Below are 20089 nucleotides of genomic sequence, written 5' to 3' on the forward strand. Positions count from 1 at the left end.
AAACATAAAGAGAAATGTTAATTTCCGAAAACATGTTTCATGATTGTAGTCACCAATTAGATTAAAGGCTCAGATCTCCACCGACCAGCCACTTTAGATTCGTTGTAATGCTAGTCCCAGAGTCTAAGACTAGCGACAAGACTAGGCAAATTGTCGGAATTAAAATCATGTTTCCACTGCGTACGCAAGGCTCTATTTTCTTGGCACTCAAATACAGATATTCACGAGAAAATATAATGAGCTTTACAATAAACAAGGAAGAATTTGATATAGGTGAGTGAGGAGATCAACTGGAATTCGATGTGACAAATGATCATTGTTTCCGAAGCTCGCAATGCAGCGAACGGTGACGCTCTTAAATTTATGGTTCAACATATTCGTCAAAAACGTGCCTTGCGCCTTGTCTCAAAAAACAGCTGGAAATCTCTTTGCAACGCCAATTTATTTCCACGCTTTCGTAAGGGGATGAATTGTCTATGAGCTACCGAGCAGTTAACAATCAGTTAACAATTCAATAACTACGCTGTACAGAATGATTTTCACGATAAGCAATACACAAAACAAAAAATAGCGGTCTCTTTACGGCATTCGCACGCTTAAAGTAGCTTTTCAATAATATTTACAATTAGAACGATTATCCTACGAGACACTAAGCAAAATTAGGAACAGTTTACGATCAGTCAATACGATTAAATTAAGATGAACCAAAGATCTTGAGTCACGAACCAAGATATCCAAAGCAGGCCAAAACTTTCGAATCGTGTACTGGAGAACTCATTTCATATCCAGTTCATACAATTCTAGTTCTATGTTATTTGTGGTCTGGAAATCCAGGTAGAGCAAAAGATCTTCGGATGAACCAAGCAAAGTCAGTTCTAGTCAGCACCATATTTTTCCGTACCTCGAATGATGCTCTTAGCCTCTGTCACAGCCGGGCAGTCACCATACCTTATCGTTTTCTTAACCATACATCAATTAAACTTAAGAAAAACGTAGAGATTTAGGAGAATTTTACCACAAAACCCGTACACGCGGAACAAATGCGAATTTTTTCCAGCTCAGCCTCTGCGTCCTCGATCATTTGTCCGATTTTTTCTTTTCCTCAAGCGCTTCCCTCCTTTTTTCGGTTGTCCTTTGCTGGATCCGCCTTTTGGCCGTCGCTGGACTACGGGCTGCGAGTGACTGAGGTTGGTGCGAGGAATAACATTATTTTGACTTGCACAGACGGGGCAGCACGAGCCCTGGGGATGAACTGTACGCGGACACGATAATTCTGGACACGGCAGGCGGTGGCACGACAGTAAGCCATCCTGCAACGAATGATCGAGCTTAAGCAAATCTTGGTAAGGTAATAGTGTGAGGAAACCTAGTTTATAATAAATATACAAAACCAGTATGTTAGAAGTTTATAAGTTTTACTGCGTTGTACTTCTTGAAAGTTGAGAAGTGATGATAGAAAGGAACTCAAATATTTATCAGTCATGCAATGCATCCTCCCATGGAACGAAAAGTAAGCTAAAGAACTGCGAACCTGCTGAATTTTCAGGCAAAGTGTGAGCAATAATTCATTGTGAAACATCTTAATGGTTGTTTTATCTTATAACAACAAATTCTTAAAAGACGATAATTACCTTACAAGCGCACTTGATGCACTTATGAATGCCAGCGGGTGGGATCCGTGGGTGCCATTCATCGCCGTTTGCTCGGACGTTGCCCTGGAAAAATTGCATCAATAACATACAATATTGCTAATGAATAGTGACAGTCAACTTCATGACTTATACAAATCTAGAGGCTCAATTTCATAGATAATAAATCTTTAAGCAGAAATCTTGAGGCAATGAGAGGTGGCTCAGTGGTTAAAGTTCAGAGTACCAAGATTGGAACAAAGAGGTGCGGGTTCGATCCCAGCTCTGTGCGCCAGTTTCTGGTCAGAATCGGCGAGGAGGCCGGGCGTTAATCAAGAAAATTTGAAGCAGTGAGTTGCAAGTTCAAGCCCGCAACAAGCTGTGGATTTTCTGCAATGTTAAGAAGCGGCGACAAGCCTACGGCCTACTAAAAGCGGACACCGCTATATTAAGATCAAAACGTGGACCCAAAATTGTCTCCACTTTCTACTGCGGATTGACTGAGCATCGTTAGTATCGGAATGTTTGAATGATAACCAAAAAACATACGACGTTATATGCAAATGAGAATTTCAGCTAAGACTCTCGTTTATTTCTAAATTAGACTCCCGTTTCGCTCACTTTCACGGAACAGCCACCTTCGCTGAGCAGCTGCGCACGTCGCTCTTCCTCGCGGTTGATCCTGCTGTCGTCGCTCGGCAGACCCGAGGCGGACGAGACCGAAATCGTCCGCACAGGACACGTCTTGCAGCAGCTCCCGGGCGCCAGGATCGCTTCTGATGGCGGGCATGGCAGCGAAGGGCAGTCCATGCGCGAGCACTTCAGGAGAGGGCGATGGTCGTCACCCAACTGAGAGACAAATAAGTGAGAAATTGGTACTGACGAATGTGACCGTAGCTCTGTTAAGCATTATTGTCTTAAATTTAACATTCATCTTAATAAGTGAATCTTTTAGCACATCAGCAAGTTTTGTTCGAGCAAACTATGTCCTTCCAAATGTGAGTCACCATAAGGAATGTTCATTTATCGCATTTCGGGAATATTAACAATATAGTTGTTATAAAGGTAAACTGCATTGGTGCAGGGTGGCCAAGTAATCGCAGTTCAGAGTAACAAGATTAGAGCAATGAGCTGTGGGTTCAATCCCAGCTACCTGCAGAAGTTCTGGTCACATCGGTAAGGAGGCTGGGCGGTTAGGCAACGTAAAATTAAAGTAGTGAGTTGCGTGTTTGAGACCGCAACAAGAACAAGTTAATGTTTTGCAATGTTTAGGTGAATCGGCCTGATCAAAGCTGTAACCGCTATAATACTGCTAAGTATTAAGTATATATTAAGTAAGTATTTTATTAAGTGATATTGACTCACATTGCAAGAGCAGGTGACACACTTGTCAAAGCCGTTCGGTGGGAGGAAAGGATGCCACTGGGACCCCACGGGGTGCGTCTGGTTGTTGAAGTGACAGCCTGGTCCGCGGAAGCGCCGCTCTTCTTCATTGGCTGTACGAAATGTTTTTTTACAGTTTTACATTCAAGAAAAATAATCATCAGGCTCGTAAAATTTCCTTGAAAACAATGAGCTTTTCGGAGGGAGTTGACCTAATTGTGTGTTGAATACACTTGTATAACCTATCAAATCAATTAGTAATGTATTTATTATAAGATATCCATCTTGAATGAAATAAAGTGTTCTGATTTTGAACAAGAATTGAACCAAACAATTTCTTTATCTATAAAGAGCTTAAAAAACAGGAACAAGTTAAGCCATAACGAATAAAATAACATTGCCTAGTATCCAACAAATATCTATAACATGTCACTCATCTAGTGCTTAAGTAAAATTGAACTGCTAATACTTAAGGCCAGTTGGCGCTATCGACATTGCGAACCGGCTCTCTGTGATTGCGAACCGGCTCTTTGTCATACTCAGGGACATTTTGAGCACAGGTTCGTCCAATCTACAAGTATAAACCAAACAATAAGCATTAAAATAATATAAAGATATTTTTATTTAATATAATTCCGGTCAAATTATGAGTGGAAAATTAAATCACATGTATTTCTCGAGGCAGTGTTTGATAAACTGTAAGTTTTAGTCTCACCAGGACACATGTCGCAACACTGCCCCGGCAATCGCTGTTTAGGAGCAGCGCAGTTCACGCCAGGACACACTTCAGAGATGCACGTGATGGAACCTCGCGTGCACATGCATTGTTCGCACCGTGACCACGACGACCTCCAGCTGGCACCGTCCTCGTATACTCGCTTTTCTGAGAGCAAATTAATTCCAATTATTTTTGTACGGAAATCCACTTCTACCATCATTCTACATGAGGAAGCATACGATCTTCACGGTTGTTTGAATGCATTTAGATTCAACAACAATCCATGTTCAGATATAACTTTTGGGTTGACGACTTCTGAGGCAACAGAGAGTAAATTTTTAACTTAATTTTTTGTCTTACTAACATTTTGGTGCGCGTTAACACTTTACAGCCCTCTATCATTTTTTTAATATGTTCTTTCGAACTTTGGGAGTTATAAATATTCCCACACTTTCACAGCCCTCATATTCTTAGAAAATAATAGTTGATTTGAACTGTACGCAAAATGTAAATCATGTAAGGCATTCCAGTCAGTCATACATCATTTCACCAGGTTGTTTTCAAACTTAAGATAATTGTAAGGTAAGTGCTGTTTAGCTGTCATAACTCTCACCATCATCAATGCATTTCGTTCTCCTCGGTTGGTCTTCATCGTCGGTGTTGAGGCACTCGAAACTCTCACCTACATCAAAACTCTCACCTACATCGAAGCTCTCACCTACATCGAAACTCTCACCTACATCGAAACTCTCACCTACATCGATACTCTCACCTACATCGAAAATCTCACCTACATCGAAACTCTCACCTACATCGAAACTCTCACCTACATCGAAAATCTCACCTACATCGAAACTCTAACCTACATCGAAACTCTCACCTACATCGAAACTCTCACCTACATCGAAACTCTCACCTACATCGAAACTCTCACCTACATCGAAACTCTCACCTACATCAAAACTCTCACCTACATACAAACTCTCACTAAAATTAAATTTATGAAATCTCACCATCATCAATACATTTCGTTCTCCTCGGTCGGTCTTCGTCGTCGGTGTTGAGACACTCGAAACCACAGCCCGGTCTCTCGCGCGGCTTCTCAGCGTCAGCGTTGTCCAGTAAGCACGAGGCTGGGACTGACATCGCATTCAGTCTGAAATATCATAAATGAAAATCAATTGAAACTCGAATATGGTCGTTCATGCATACCATTTTATGAGTTCCGTCATCATGTCTCAGAAATACAGAGAACTATTTTCACCATGGCCTTGCTATTCTAATACAATTGAAAAACTTAGTTCATCCTAAAGTATCAATGTTTAAACGGTTGATCAATTCGACAGAAAATTAAAAAAAAATAAATTTTAAAATTTTTGAATCGGATACATCAAGTCCTTGGGGCTTACGCTTTTCTACAGCAAACTGCATTGAAACTTTTAAAAGCCATTATATTCATTTTTTTATTTTTGTGTACGATTTGAAACCCCATACAGCATCAACCGTGATGCCAGCAAATTCCTTGTGACCATTTACTAAATTAAAAAGAATATTCACACGCCCATCATCTAAGAGATATAGCAAGACTCAATTCCCTTCTCACCTTCCGGACAAGAGAGTTGCACCAGAAATCTTATTTTCTACAGCAGCGTCGAGGGAAGTAAAAAGAAGCATCTCGAGGAACGAGACTCTGCCCACATGGAGGCGAGACAAGGACGCCTGTGACAGGATGGTGGAGTGGTCGGCAACCTCGGAATTATCGACAGCTTCCTCCAGTACGATTCGCTGTTCGATCAGTCGAGGGTCGTAAAGTTCGTCTCGTTCTTGCAATACCAACTGCCATGAAGGTCGGGGGGAGGGACCTGCGGGACCAAATAATTCCATCAAAATTCAGTTACCGACGTGAATAATTTGTGCTGCATTTAAATCTTTTTCCGTATGTTCTTCTCTCATGTTATAAATTCATCAGACCGCGGCCAGATCACACCTGCGAGTTGCACATGATAGTGCATGACGCATTCCTCGTCCACGGCGACCCAGGCAATCGCGGCCCACTGCACCCCAAGAGACCGCACCAGTGTCGGCTGACTGGACCGCACAGCGTCGGTCATCGCTTGTACCTCCAAGTTGCCTTCGAGTGTAGCGGTCTCGCCTACGACTGAAACCTGCAGTCTGCCTCGCATCAGGGCATCCAAGTCTCCGTACGTCGGCCTGAACACATAAAGATCCAGATGAAGTGACAATCAATACATAATTAAGGGCATCCGAGTCTTCGTACGTCGGCCTGAACACATAATGATTCACATGAAGTGATAATCAATACATAATTAAGGTTGAGTGAGATTATTTTATGACCTATGTAGAATAAGAATCAATTTAATAAGAATACCGCATAAATACTCATTTAAAAGCCAAAACAAACGATGGTGATCTCGAACATAGGAATATACTAGAAAAACATAATAGGAATTCCAAATATTTGGTGGAATTTAATTAAATTTCCACAACACCAATATGTGAAGGTTTGAGTCTTTGGATATAGTTTGAATAGTAAAAAAAATTGATTTTTTATATTCCTCTGGCGTAGTCCGGATTTCGTTTCACCCAATGAGAATTGCATAATTCTATAATTTTTCATTTTCTTTTTTACAAAATAAAAATATGCTGACCTGACATATGTGCCATTATTACTGAAGGAACTTCCGTACTAAGATCACATTATTTCTTGAATCGCAAATTACAAGGAATTTCAAAACAAAGAAGGTGGCGTAAAAATTAATCGTATCTTAGTACAGGAAAATGTTTTCATTGCAAAATCTATGGTAAATTTTTGAGCCATCATCTTTGTTTTTATATTCCATAGGAACTCCTGTTGCCGGGCGTTATTCGTGTACGTTGTTACAGATATTCTATTATTGGTGCAGCAAGCGCTGATTATTTTCCAAATCATAAAATTGTTTGATGACACTGATAGCGATAATGTCGATTGAGTCTCTGGTACAACAAATTTTCGAGCAGGATAATTAATTTTGATACAAATTTTATAATTAATTTTTTTATTTTAAATACTTTTAATGTTTTAATTAATTAATTAAGAAACAATAATTGATTTCGAATGTTATGATGACCGGAATACAACTCTGGATCATATTATTGAGATATTTCAAGCAAGATGGCGATGCGTGACACGAAATATACTACTGCTGAGCGGTAATCTCAGCTATTATGAAGTGTAACAATAATGCCTATGCATCACGATACAAATACGCAATTTATGATTTAAATTAAATAAAATAAGATTAAATATTCTAGACGAAATGCCAATAATTCCTTATGAAAAAACTGCTTCTTGAATATACCTGAACTTGATACTTGAAAAAACCCTCGTCCGTGAGAGAAAGCACGGCCCAGCCAGCACCGAATCTCTCTCCTTCAGCAACGTTTTCAGACTTGGCGGTGGTGAGGACGGTCGAGAAAACGTTGCAGGTTGCCCGCGCTGCCACGGTGCCCGATATAGCGAGTTCCGGAGACGACTCTGCCCAGAGTCTGAAAACAGAGAAACTTATTTAAGTCTCAATTTATCGCATGAAATATTTGCCTGGAATCAGAGTACCTATAGGAGAAACTTATTGAGATCTCAATTTATCACATGAAATATTTGTCTGGAATCAGGGTATCGGAGAAATTTATTGAGATCTCAATTTATCGCATGAAATATTTGCCTGGAATCAGAGTATAGGAGAAACTTATTTAAGTCTCAATTTATCGCATGAAATATTTGCCTGGAATCAGAGTATAGGAGAATCTTATTGAGATCTCAATTTATCGCATGAAATATTTGTCTGGAATCAGAGTATAGGAGAAACTTATTTAAGTCTCAATTTATCGCATGAAATATTTGTCTAGAATCAGAGTATAGGAGAAATTTATTGAGATCTCAATTTATCGCAGGAAATATTGGTCTGGAATCGGTCCATCGGAGCATTAAAATTGAATCGAATTGAATTCGATTTGATACACGGTAAATGGTATTGGCTCAACACAAGAACATAGATCAAAATTTTGCGAATTAAGCCAATATCCTTGTAATTTATTCAACAAAATTTCACAGATAGAAGAATTCGAAAAATATTTCTTCTTTAATTCTAAGAGAACAACTGAATTATGTGAACATAATTTAATTTAACTTAGCACTGAAATTGTACACTTAATGTAACATACACAAAAAAAAAATCCTCTCACTTGATATGAACTTTGCCTCGGGTGAGTTGCGGAAGACTGGTTTCGCCAAGTGTGGTCAAAATCTCTGCTGTATTGATTTCTGTGTAGACTTTTTCCAGCACGAAGGTTTCGATGACGGCCGGTAGGCCCCGTGAAGGAGTTAACTGCAGCTTCATAGATACGTTGTAGTCAACCCCAGGAGGGAAAATACCGTTAAATATGAGGCTGATGTGTAGACTCTCAGACTTCGAGTCTACCGACACCATCGCCGTACCGCCCCCAGGGAGTCCAGGGCTGCTAGAGCCGCTCAAAGATGACTGAAATTGGAAAAGTATCAAGACGAAATTATTACGTGGCAATTGTTTTCAACTTTGATATCAAGTTCAGGCAGAATGAAGTACACAAGAGCGTCGTTGATGATACATAATTCATTGAAATTTGTTGTTTAATAACTGGTTATACTTCCAGTTATGTCACTAATTACCACTTCCCAATAAAGTCGTTTATTGAGGAAGTTTTAGTTAATTTTCATGCACTCATTTTTTGTACGTCGTTCCGTCTTTCAATTCACTCAATGCATTTCGAGGAATTAAAATTATAGCAATTTATGCTCATTCTGAATAATGATAAATTACGAAACTAAAAATTAGTAAGACAACAATCTTATCTTACCAGTTTTGCGATATTGAAGGCGTAAATGAATTAATTGTAGCAACCAATTTAATTTTTTTTCATTTAAACTATTATGAAAATCTAAATTTTTTCCATTTAAACTATTATGAAAATCTCAATGCAAGATCATTCTCTAGAACTATGAACTAGGATATTCATATTGTTGAGATCTTCAGTTTGGGAAAAACAATAGCAAAATCCAGACATCAGAGATAAAACAGCCAGTACATTGACGAAAATATAAATATTTAGCTCAACATAAAGGCTCACAGGGTCATCGTGTGTCATAAGCGAAGTGAAGACCTCAGTGTCGGCACCCACGTAGCGCGCGACGCGCCCGCTCACAACATCCGCACCTGTGGACTCCGGAGGGACCAGCGCTACGTAAACGTCCTCGCTCCGCAGCAACTGCCTGCACAAATTCAATTTGTTTTCACCACTTGCGGAAACTATCTTTGTCTACCGACGATTTAACAGGAATCTCGATACGAATTACATTGAGAACGGTTAATGTGTCCGTATACACATGTTTTACTTAGTATCTATCTGCAAACGGCTAGTGGAGTTACCGCTACATAATAATATTGAGAACAGTTAATGTATCAACAGACTAAAAATTTAAATGCCACTGACAGCATTTAAGCCAAATGAAGTCACTGCATTTGCAGATATAAAATTTTTTGATGCATGCCCCATGAGTAAATAGACAAAATTAAATATGCAAGCAAGAAAAAATCTCATTTCCACATTGCGTTTACATACAAAGTTAATATGAATCAATTACTAGAGTCATGAGAATACAAGGATTATTTTTCCGTCCAGTCTTAAAAAAATGAAAGAAAAAATGATCTTACATAGTTTTCCTAACAAATTATCAAAAGATGCGCTATAAATAAAAAATAGGAACACATTAAATAGCAAATACAAACAAATTAAATGAAAGAAAGAAAGAAAGAAATAACTCGCCCAACGAAAAAAAAAAACAAAAGGACACAGAAAACATACACGCGCACACAAGCCCCAACCCCAAAAATATCCAACGCAAATCAAGAGAAACAAAGTTTGCAGGAACTCAATCAAGTTAGACGAACCTTATAATACATACATTTTATACAAATATTATTATTAAATGGTTACCTGTATTCCCTTGGCACTCTAGTCCACGTGCCACACACTCGGTTGCTGTTCACGTCGAATGGAGTAGCCTGCGCCTCGAGAATTTCTAGAATGTCGCCTTCCCTGTTCAGGAAATGCAGGTTCTCGGGCTGCGGCATCTCAGGCGACAGCAGAAACGAGAAGTGCAGCGTTGACCGTTTCAGGGACAAACGTCCTGTCGCCACGTAAGCCGACGTCACGGGCGACTGGGACGTGCGTCCGTTTAGCAGCACCACAAAGTCTGAACAAGTGATGAAACTTTAAGGACTGGGTGAGAATTTAAGAAAAATGGGAGCACCACAAAGTCCGAGCACGTGAATAAGTAATGAAACTTTTGGGACTGGGTGAGTCTTTGAGAGCAATGGGAGCACCACAAAGTGTGAACAAGTGATGAAACTTTCAGGACTTGGTGAGTCTTTAAGAGCAATGGGAGCACCATAAAGTCTGAGCAAGTGAAAAGGAAACTTTCAGGACTTGGTGAGACTTTGAGAGCAATGGGAGCACCACAAAGTCTGAGCAAGTGAATAATGGAACTTTCGGGACTGGGTGAGAATTTAAGAGCAATTGGAGCACCACAAAGTCTGAGCAAGTGAGTAAGTGAGGAAACTTTCGGGACTTGGTGAGACTTTGAGGGTAATGTGACCAACCACAAATCCAATGGAAAGTTATCATGTTTGCTGTCACTTTCTCTCTGATGTTGATAAAATTCAAATTCCGACAAAATTTTCGTGGATTTTTACTATGAGTGAAGTCAAACTGCTTCAGGCGCCTACAATTGGATGTAAATAATTTCCGTTATTTTTTTTTTTTTAATTTCGAAATTATTGGCTTTATGAATTTACTGCAAAGAAGGACTATAACGCAGCTTCACGTAAGCCAGTCCAAGATACTAGTCTATATTTATGAATGCTCAGTCAATGATAATGCACATAGGCCAATACAGCAATCAAAAAATGGTAGGTAAATAAGAAGAATTATCGCGGCTCAGACGCACACGGTCAGTCCAGTCCCATTTTATTTCAGTGAATTGAAAAAAAAAATTAACAACGGAATCACTAAAAATGCCGTCAAAGGAACGAGTTCTAGAAATTGAAGACAATTTCGAGACGTGCCGCTTAAAATTGACCACAGAAGCGAACATTTGGTCTCATATTTACTAGTAGAACAGCCCGGCGTTGCCCAGGCTTCATAACTCCTGGAATTTTTGGAATCCCTTTTTCGAACATCCAATAATCCAAATCCCGATAATAATAATACAACTTATTTATTTTTATCCAATCGAATACCGAAATATAATTGAATATATAACTCAATTAAGTAATCACAATATAACTGAAGTTCTAACCGTTGCCAGTTTGTGTCTCAGCGACATCCCTCTGCAGCTGTGGTGGCAGCACCCCGGCCTCCTCAGGGCAGGTCTTGCAGCATTGGCCCGGCAGCAGCACAGGGTTCCAGCAGTTCGCCTCTGGACAAGAGTTCTTGATGTTAACGCAACTCACGCGCGCCACGCGTCGACGCTTCTTTTGAACCTGCGAATAGAACAACAAAGTTTCGTTAGTACATATTATTGTATACATTGGGTATTATTTTAATGGTTGTTACTACTTTGTGCTAATAACGTCCACCGATGCTCTAAAGGACCTGTGAATGAGGTCTCGAGTAGGGATTTTAATTTAAATTTGGACGTCATTGGAATGCCTGACACTTCATTACCCAACTAATTAATGCATGTTACGTCAGCACGTTGAGACAATGACGTCATGTGAGCGTTGCCTGTTCTAATTCCAGGTTTGACTTGTATGAAGCCTACTTTGCGTTTAAGTGTTTCTCGTCGATTTAAATCGTGGGCAGATTTACTAATGCACATTGCGTGAGTGTGCAACAAGAATTAATAAACATTTTTAACTGCCTATGAGTGAGTTATTCATGAGCAGGAAGGCTTAAAAAATCCAACTGCCTTGACAACAAGAAACTTCAACGAAACGATAAATTGGAGGACTTCTGATGAGATAAGATTCGCTAAGAGTTGCATGCAAGCAGCGACTTGCCCAGGCAGACATGAAACTGCTAATGCCAAAACAAATCAAGCGACATCAGGGACAGGCATAATTGTTTGTCCGCATAATTATACGGCAGATAAACCTGTCTCCGGAAAATTATTGTTCAGCGCTGAGTCTTGGCACACGAGGTCGCACGACTGCAAGCGCCGGAACAAATGATAGCTAGCTTAGTATACAGGCTTACCTACATTTTGTTCTAGGTTTAAATAAAAGTTACAGCTTGCTAGTGAAGTTAGCAAGCAGATTTTTACGAAGGTACTATTGACAAATATTTTCGCGGGGGAAAAATTATGAATCGAAATATTTTCGTATACTTACAACAATTGACAAATTCATTATAATCAGTTTGGTTTGGAAAATTATCAAGAGAATATCGTTAACATACAATTTTTTTTAATCTAGATGTGGAGAAATATTTATTGCAGCGAACGGTTAATAATTATACGTTAGAGCAGAATATTTTGTTATGCTGGAGGTAAGAAACTCAAAAATGCCCATATATAATGACTCAAGGATGCAAGACATAAATAAGAAATCTGCAATCAAAAGTTCAGAACTTGGTCCTTAATAACACAAATTTTTCGTTCCCAAAAGTAATACAAACTTTATATAGAGGCCAATGCAGGCAGCTAAACTGCACATCGAGCATTCCGTAGTCAAAGACAGGATAATTGCGGTGTCAAAAATAAATGAGGCTACCTGAAAATCAAAGGTGTTTCCTTGAACCGTGAAAGTTATTATCCCCCGAAGCGATTAAGAATGAGCAATGAACATTAGGGTACACAAGCACGAACAGTTTAATTAGTGGCCTAATGTCACGATATATTTTATTACTTGACTGGTTACCTTTCAGGAAGAGCAATGAACATTAAGGGTACACAACCACGAACAGTTTAATTAGTGGCCTAATGTCACGATATATTTTATTACTTGACTGGTTACCTTTCAGGAGTCAATTTAAGCGTCGTCCTGAGCGTTACAGAAACAGTAGAGTAGTTAGTCTGTAGTCTTCAAAACAGTAGAGAAGTTGCACGAAGCAGCAGCGCAGTGCACAACACCACTTCACTACACAGCAGTGCACAGCACTACTGCACTACACAGCAGTGCACAGCACTACTGCACTACATAGCAGTGCACATCACTACTGCACTACACAGCAGTGCACAGCACTACTGCACTATACAGCAGTGCACAGCACCACTGCACCACAGCAGTGCACAGCACTACTGCACTACACAGCACTACACCACTNCAGAGGCATACTATCAGCCCACTCAAGTCTCCAGCATCGCGGCTCAGACACATACGGTCTGCCCACTCAAGTCTCCAGCATCGCGGCATACGATCAGCCCACAGAATAATTTTACGCCGCAGAAGTCTAAATGTTAAATATATCGAAATATATCTGCTTTTAATGCAATTTTTACAAACTATGAAACCAGTTTGAATTTAGACACTACACTTTCAATGAATTAACAAACACGAATTCACAGCGTCAACAAACGAATAATTGTTCGCAAAACAGATGGATATAAAACGGGATTTGCAGAATGAAAATTATCTATAGGAGCTAACCTCAATCAACGAGTGTCATTGTTATCACCCAGAAATTGGTTTTATGTTTATGGCGTGGACGACATCTTCAGGTCAATCTGAACATAAATTAAACCAGATACTTGTTTGAAATTATCTGTATCGTGACTGGAAGAATACGCTTCCTGATGGAGCTTGCTATCTTGCCCGTACGATATCAACTAAAATCACACACGCGTTCATTAAAAGTTGACATAGTGGAACAAAATTCATATTTATTATGATATCGCCAATTGAATCTCGTTCATACCTGCAATAAAAGTTGATAACCACAAGGGTAATCAGAAGAAGCAATTTGCAAGTTGAATACGAAGTTAATATGTTCCTTAATAAAAGTAGAATGCTGGACAAAAATGACAGCGCATGCATTGAAGTTGGCCAAGACTTCCCACATCAACGAGGGTTGAATACAAGAGGGGAAAATACAATTTTTCAATAGAATCCTACAATACTTTGTTAAATTATATAAAAACCCACACACAGCGGCGGTCTAGAGTGCCAATGAGTTTAATTTTAAGTATTTCAAAGATGTTGTATCGATTCAGTCACTCGCTTAATCCATGCTGGAGCAAAATTGAGAGTACCTGTCTATTTTGAGTGAATCGCTCAGGGATCTAGTCTTGGCAACACATGATTTGGCAATCTATAAGCACCCACAAATTACCGGCTATCAAAACAGAACTCAAATATTAGCTAAAGCAGCAGTCGGCTGGTGGGTTCAGAGAACAATAACAACCCAATTTAAGTGTACGAGCAACGAAAACCGACGTGCGTAAATATACACCAAGATGTTCAATATATCAATAGACTCAACACGTTTGCTTATGAAATGCAGTGCAATGCGTAAGCAGAATTTGAAAGAAGTAACCAATTCCATGAAATAACTTCGTGGATGCATATAGAGCACAACATATTCAGCGATGCAGGGAAAAGACCAGGGGCCATACTTTCAAAATTCGCTAAGTGAACGTAAGTACTTACGCTCTATTTTCTTGTCCATGATTGGTGAATTTTGCTTGAGGCCGTCAATGATTGGCTGTTGAACTTACGATCTCTTAACTTTTCTTGAAAGTATAGGCCCTGTGCTATATAATGAATGAAAATTTGTGTAGCCAATTTTCTCACAACGAAAAAAATGCAAAACAGCCAAATTCTTTTCAGTGTTTAAGTATTATAGTTTATTGACAACGGTTATTAAAATCATAGGAAAGATAAGTAGTTAATAAGGCGATGATTAAAAAAAAGATCTTAGAAGAATATCCATCTTCAGTACAAAACTAAAGGTTTCCTTGTTTTTGGTACCAAATCACTTTGGTTTTGCAAATCATTTTTTTAATGAGTCAGTTAAGTACATTGATGAACGTCAACCTTAAGCTTAATGATTGCAATGTAACTTAACTGGTGCAAAAATACTTATAACCCTGCGTTAGTATACCTAGCAATCATAGCGAATAAAACATCCATAAGCTAAGCGTTTATGAAGTATGGAATAATAGTATAAATGCACGAGCGAACTTTTTCTTGTTTGATAAAAAAAAACATAATTGCAGGTGTATATATATTCTCTATAGCGAAGCCTACATAAGAGATGAAAGCATGCCGACGATTGAATGATTCTAGTGCGACTTGAAAAATTACGGACGTATTATCGGCGGCCAGACAACGGGAAATGGGCGGCCACTCAAAATTCGTTGATGATTTCTAATGCACCACGGACAGGTTTTTCAAAAGCAACCTTCTCCCCATCCCTCAGCAATAAAAATATTACTTTATGCATATTCTTAAGCTGGAATTTAAATTGGTACAATCTGAATAAGAAATGAAACCAAACCCTCAGAACTATCATCTGGCTAATGAGAATTGTTTCACGTTCATTCAATGCTTGCAAGGTCAACTATAACATAAAATTCTAAATTTTGCATTATATTTCAGAATTCAAATTTTGATATCTAAATCTAATTTCATCGTCAATTTTAGCAATGATTGCATATAAGTCGCATTTTATATGCGATCTTGGATAAATTATCAAGCAACCGAATAATTACAACTTTTCCACTTAAATCATTCAGCGAACGAATAACGTGTCTCGCACAATTACGACGGCAGAAAAAATAAAATGCCCATGTAGAAATAATTCATGTGAAAGTGTAGCCGATAACGGGATCTTAGGGTAAACTCTGACCAATATAATCACACGCAATTTGGGAAAGTGTAAGAATTGATGAGGATGCATATGCAAAATTAAAAAGTTAGTTTTGTACCTTGTAGCCACAAGAAGAAAGATTTCGCTCCAAATGAACAAAATGTCAAAAAAATACGAGTTAAAAATTTGACGCAACACATGTAAACTTATATAATGAGGCCCAAGTATCGTTCGCTGAGGATATTAGAAAGGAGTAAAACTGTTTAAATGAATTTTTGTATGCAGCAGGATATTTTTCCAATATTAAAAAGAGTTATTTAAAGTATAAACGGGAACCTGGGTATGAACTACAGCCGAAATAATATGGTAATGTAAACACAATTTTAGCTCGTTAAATTTCAACGAGCACAACGTCCTTTCATAACCTAATTTTTCCACCTCCGAAACATGCATTGGTTATGAGAAGGGGAGGGGGATCGCTCAGCATAAGCCGCAAGAACAATTTAGTGTACGGGGGTCGGTGTCAAGAGGGCAGAAAAAAGGCAAAATACCAGAGCTTTTAGATCATCGCTTGCAATAGCAAAGAGAGCGAGAGAGAACAGGTTAGTGAGTGCGCGAGAGTAGTGCGTAGACATGCATGCAGCCTCATGTTGCGTCTCTATATCAGTACTGCACCACATTGCAGGCTGGCTGACGAAACTCGAGACAGACTGTATTTTTGCATACACAGAATACCGCGTAAAACGTACAAACACAGCAGCACTAAATACACAAGTGCTACTACGCCCCGACAAATTTGAATCATTTGCATGAACTTTTGTGGTTGAATTCAAGTTACTGCCAATTTGAATAGCGTTTGGTACGTAGCGTCGAGAATAAAACAGCATGCAGGAAAAAAGTACCATCGATCTCGCGCTATTTCGAGCGGTTGCGTCAACTGACAATCCACGGATACCCCCGACGGAGGATGCAATGGAGGTCTGTCCTAACTTTCATCAACAATTATGAATTAGAATTCCTCGAAGTTTGATGGCGCAGACAGATAACAAGCAACAGGAGTGCTGAATTCAAGAATGTTTTCTTGCTGGAAGTCAAAATTCAGATTAAAAACAGGCCGTTGTGAAATTTAATTAGCCAGGTAATAATTTAGAATATTTATTAGCCTACTAGTTTTCAGCAGCAAAAAAAATCTTGCCTGCAATCTTTTGTATTCTCCGTATTTAATAGGAATGTTAAAAACTAATTAAGACGGGACCTACAAAGATAATCAAGGCTAAATGATTCGAAACCAGAAACATTTTCAAAATGAAAAAAATTATATTTTTTTATTGAATATATTGTAGTCTTCCCGTTGTAGTGAATGCCTTGTTGGTTAAATGTTTTAGATCCTTTGGAAAATTCTAATTTTGTGTTTACTTCTGATTTTTGAATAAATGAATTTGTGTTGCTGCAATGAACGGTCTGAAGGTCTGACCGCAGGTCAACACGCTTTCAATTCTAATCCCATTCAAAACAAAGAATAATAATCAAGCAAAATTGCATAATTTTTATCCATTCCGCCTAGAATGAACACCAACATTCCACAAGCAGATGCGCCATGCCGGCACAAGTAACGCCATTACATAAATTCCTATTTTTAGCGCATTTTCTCATTTATGGAAAAATGCACTATTGTGCTCGCCATGTCCGTCCGTCCGTCTGTCTGTCCGTCCGTGACCTCAAGTTTTCGTCGACGAGAAAATGCGCTCTCTGTCACTCACTGCAGCGAGTACTGAGTTATATTTTTAAAGAATTGGAATGGCACTTTGCATGAAGATTTCGCGCGAATGTTAGTTTTTAAAACAAATAAGCCTATACTTATTGATCATTGGACAAAAATGCGTACATAACATGCAATTATCATGTCAATCGTTGCATAATACACGGGTTCATAATTAATTAGTTACGCTTGGAAGAATATTGAAAGAATAATAAGATATTAAAACAGTTGACGCAATTAGTTGTTTTGTTGCACATGGACCAATGGACCTTTGGATGAATGTTAATGATAAGAAACAAAAGATAGAAAAAAATGATAATGATAAAGAAGCGGTTATTAATGATGTTGGACGTTATCGGCAGCGAGCCAACAACACCTTCATCATTTATCATTAATGGGCAACAAGGAATGGGCTTCAAATACGTAACCGTCGTCATGACAAACTAAACGCGATTGAGTAGTCAACAAAATGAATCACCAGCTGAAGTCATGTAGACAACATTTACATGTAATTTTTCAACAATATATCGAGTACTATGTCGTTAAACTTAACATCACTTGATTGGACAGAGAAGATTTCAAACTATGAATCAGCGAAAAAGATTATTTTGAGCAGTTTTTAAAGAACACGCATAACTAATAACTCATTTAATTATATACTGGAGAATTCATGTAAGAAATGCAAATCATTGCTATTAACGCGTCATTGCACTAGGAAAAACATGACTGATAAAGAAAAAGCGAGGTCAATTGCATCTGATTAAACAATACAGCTGATTACTCGACAAAAGCAAGGGAGGTAAGGCGAAAAATGATGGAAGATTTCACAACATTCTAGGCAAGACCTGTAGCCTGATCCTAGTAAATAACACTGTAATTCTTCATAAAAAACGCAATTCATAAATTATTCATGCAATTGATCGCGCCAATTGCAACACTCGAGCAATTATGTTCGAGTGGCAGCGGCTGGCGCTGTGATGGAACACACGGCGCCAGCTGGGCGTCTCCGGACCACACGTTCGCAGGGCTCCCGCGCCTACAGATGTCGTGGCACCAACACAACTATTATGAATCATGGCCGCGCTATAGGAGGCCAACCGCTCACCTGCAGCCAACGGCCAAAGATCAGAATAGTTTAGTACACGAGACGTGCAGGAGAATAACAATTATATAAAATTCACATAAATATAATAGGTATTGGTTATTAGGATGAGCAATAACAAATCTTTTATATGCGACAGGTCATGATATTGCCGAAACTAACTAAAAAAAGATTGTCAAGATTGTGGCAATTGCCGAAACCTCAACGACGACGGAAAGTTTAGTTTGTTTGTAGCTCAATGACAATATGGAAGTCACACAGGGTGCCAGACGCTCGACGATTATTACAAGATTGTAAATCCATCAGGCAACAAACAAGAGAAGACGTGGAATACAAATTCATGATATTAATTAAATATACGTACAGTCAGCGTCGAATTTCTCTAGCATAGAACATCGAAACTTAGAAAATACTTCATGGCTCAGTTTTTGCTTATGAATTTCGGAGCAAAGAGATGCAAGGCAAAATTCTTATTACATGAAGCATAATGCATTGTTGAAGCATTATTTAGACAGTAAAATGAAATTAGGAACCAACCTACATAAAATATAAAATGAAGCACAAAAAACATCTAAGACAATGTATGAAGAGTGAACAAGAGGCAGAATTAAGTAAGCTGAACACATGAATAATAAATAATGAATAAGAATGAATAATGAATAAGGAAATAAGAGCAAATAAACAAGACAAGATTATTACGAGCTTCACTGAAGCAAGAGTCCGTACGTCATCAAGACGAGACGCACATTAGACAACAAGTGCTCAGTTAACATGCGGCAGAAATAGTACAATAATTGAGCCCCATGGGTCGAGATCCAGCAGATTTTGGCCATACACGGTACCTTCATTATACAAGTAACAAGCACATTATTGACGTGAATTAAGAAGTAATAGCTGTATTATTGACGGTAATTACCTGGGCACCGTTTGGTCGTCCATCTTAATGTATTTAATTCCAGACAGATGGGTTTTGTTAAGAGCTTCTCTCCGAATTGGACCTGCCTGAAGACGGATACATGCGGAGCGCGTACATGTATGAAGGTTTTTTTTTTTTGAGGTTTTAATGGAAACAAATTGCGTAAGAGGCGCCAGAGTAACAATGAGACAATATCATTACTACCCAAACTTGGCCAAATGTGCGACGGAAGAGTCAATAAATTCGTCCCAAATGTATTGTGGAATTTCAATCGTCAACATTAATTCATAGGTCCGGCCTCAATGCGTCTCAAAGTTAGAATTCAGCAATTTAGTAGAACATTTTCATTAAAATGTCTCAATGGTACAGTGAAATCAAATCGTGGAGAGAAACTGCACGTTAACTAAGAATACACAATTAACGCGCAAATAACAAAATTCCATTTTTAGAAAATCGCACTAACAACTTTTAGCAGTCCTCGACAAATGAAACTTATAATATAAAATGAAAGTCCAAATGCACATCAAATATAATAAAAAACAGATTTGACGCAGGCTATATAGCCACTCATGTTGCCTCGCATGCTTCCATATGCAAATATGGGTCCCGCTAACGAGATGTAATTTTCAGCAACCTGCAGGCCAACTACAAGTGAATGATACGGCAATCCGGATGATCTTTGACCTTTTCTATCCTGCCTACAAATAAGACGTTTCATAATTATAAATTGCAGCCTTCG

The 20089-nt window shown here is 38.7% G+C and overlaps 1 protein-coding gene across 1 annotated transcript in view; it reads right to left on the reverse strand.

Moving 5' to 3' along the window:
• Nucleotides 1-6: 6 nt before the first annotated feature.
• Nucleotides 7-20089, reverse strand: part of LOC108674142 (dorsal-ventral patterning protein Sog-like) — a 91078-nt gene continuing 70995 nt past the window's right edge. Inside the window, exons 3-16 of the mRNA XM_018162055.1 lie at nucleotides 11123-11306; nucleotides 9760-10018; nucleotides 8893-9034; nucleotides 7972-8267; nucleotides 7089-7275; nucleotides 6399-6436; nucleotides 5717-5940; nucleotides 5333-5591; nucleotides 4743-4885; nucleotides 3727-3894; nucleotides 2994-3124; nucleotides 2250-2477; nucleotides 1632-1715; nucleotides 7-1310 (exon numbers count right to left, since the gene is read on the reverse strand). Coding sequence (XP_018017544.1) covers nucleotides 1059-1310; nucleotides 1632-1715; nucleotides 2250-2477; nucleotides 2994-3124; nucleotides 3727-3894; nucleotides 4743-4885; nucleotides 5333-5591; nucleotides 5717-5940; nucleotides 6399-6436; nucleotides 7089-7275; nucleotides 7972-8267; nucleotides 8893-9034; nucleotides 9760-10018; nucleotides 11123-11306 — 2595 coding nt within the window. The 3' untranslated portion in view covers nucleotides 7-1058. The remainder of the gene's footprint in view (nucleotides 1311-1631; nucleotides 1716-2249; nucleotides 2478-2993; nucleotides 3125-3726; nucleotides 3895-4742; nucleotides 4886-5332; nucleotides 5592-5716; nucleotides 5941-6398; nucleotides 6437-7088; nucleotides 7276-7971; nucleotides 8268-8892; nucleotides 9035-9759; nucleotides 10019-11122; nucleotides 11307-20089) is intronic.

This window comes from Hyalella azteca, unplaced genomic scaffold (genome assembly GCF_000764305.2).
Source record: "Hyalella azteca isolate HAZT.00-mixed unplaced genomic scaffold, Hazt_2.0.2 contig7930, whole genome shotgun sequence".
NCBI classification, from domain to species: Eukaryota; Metazoa; Arthropoda; class Malacostraca; order Amphipoda; family Hyalellidae; genus Hyalella; species Hyalella azteca.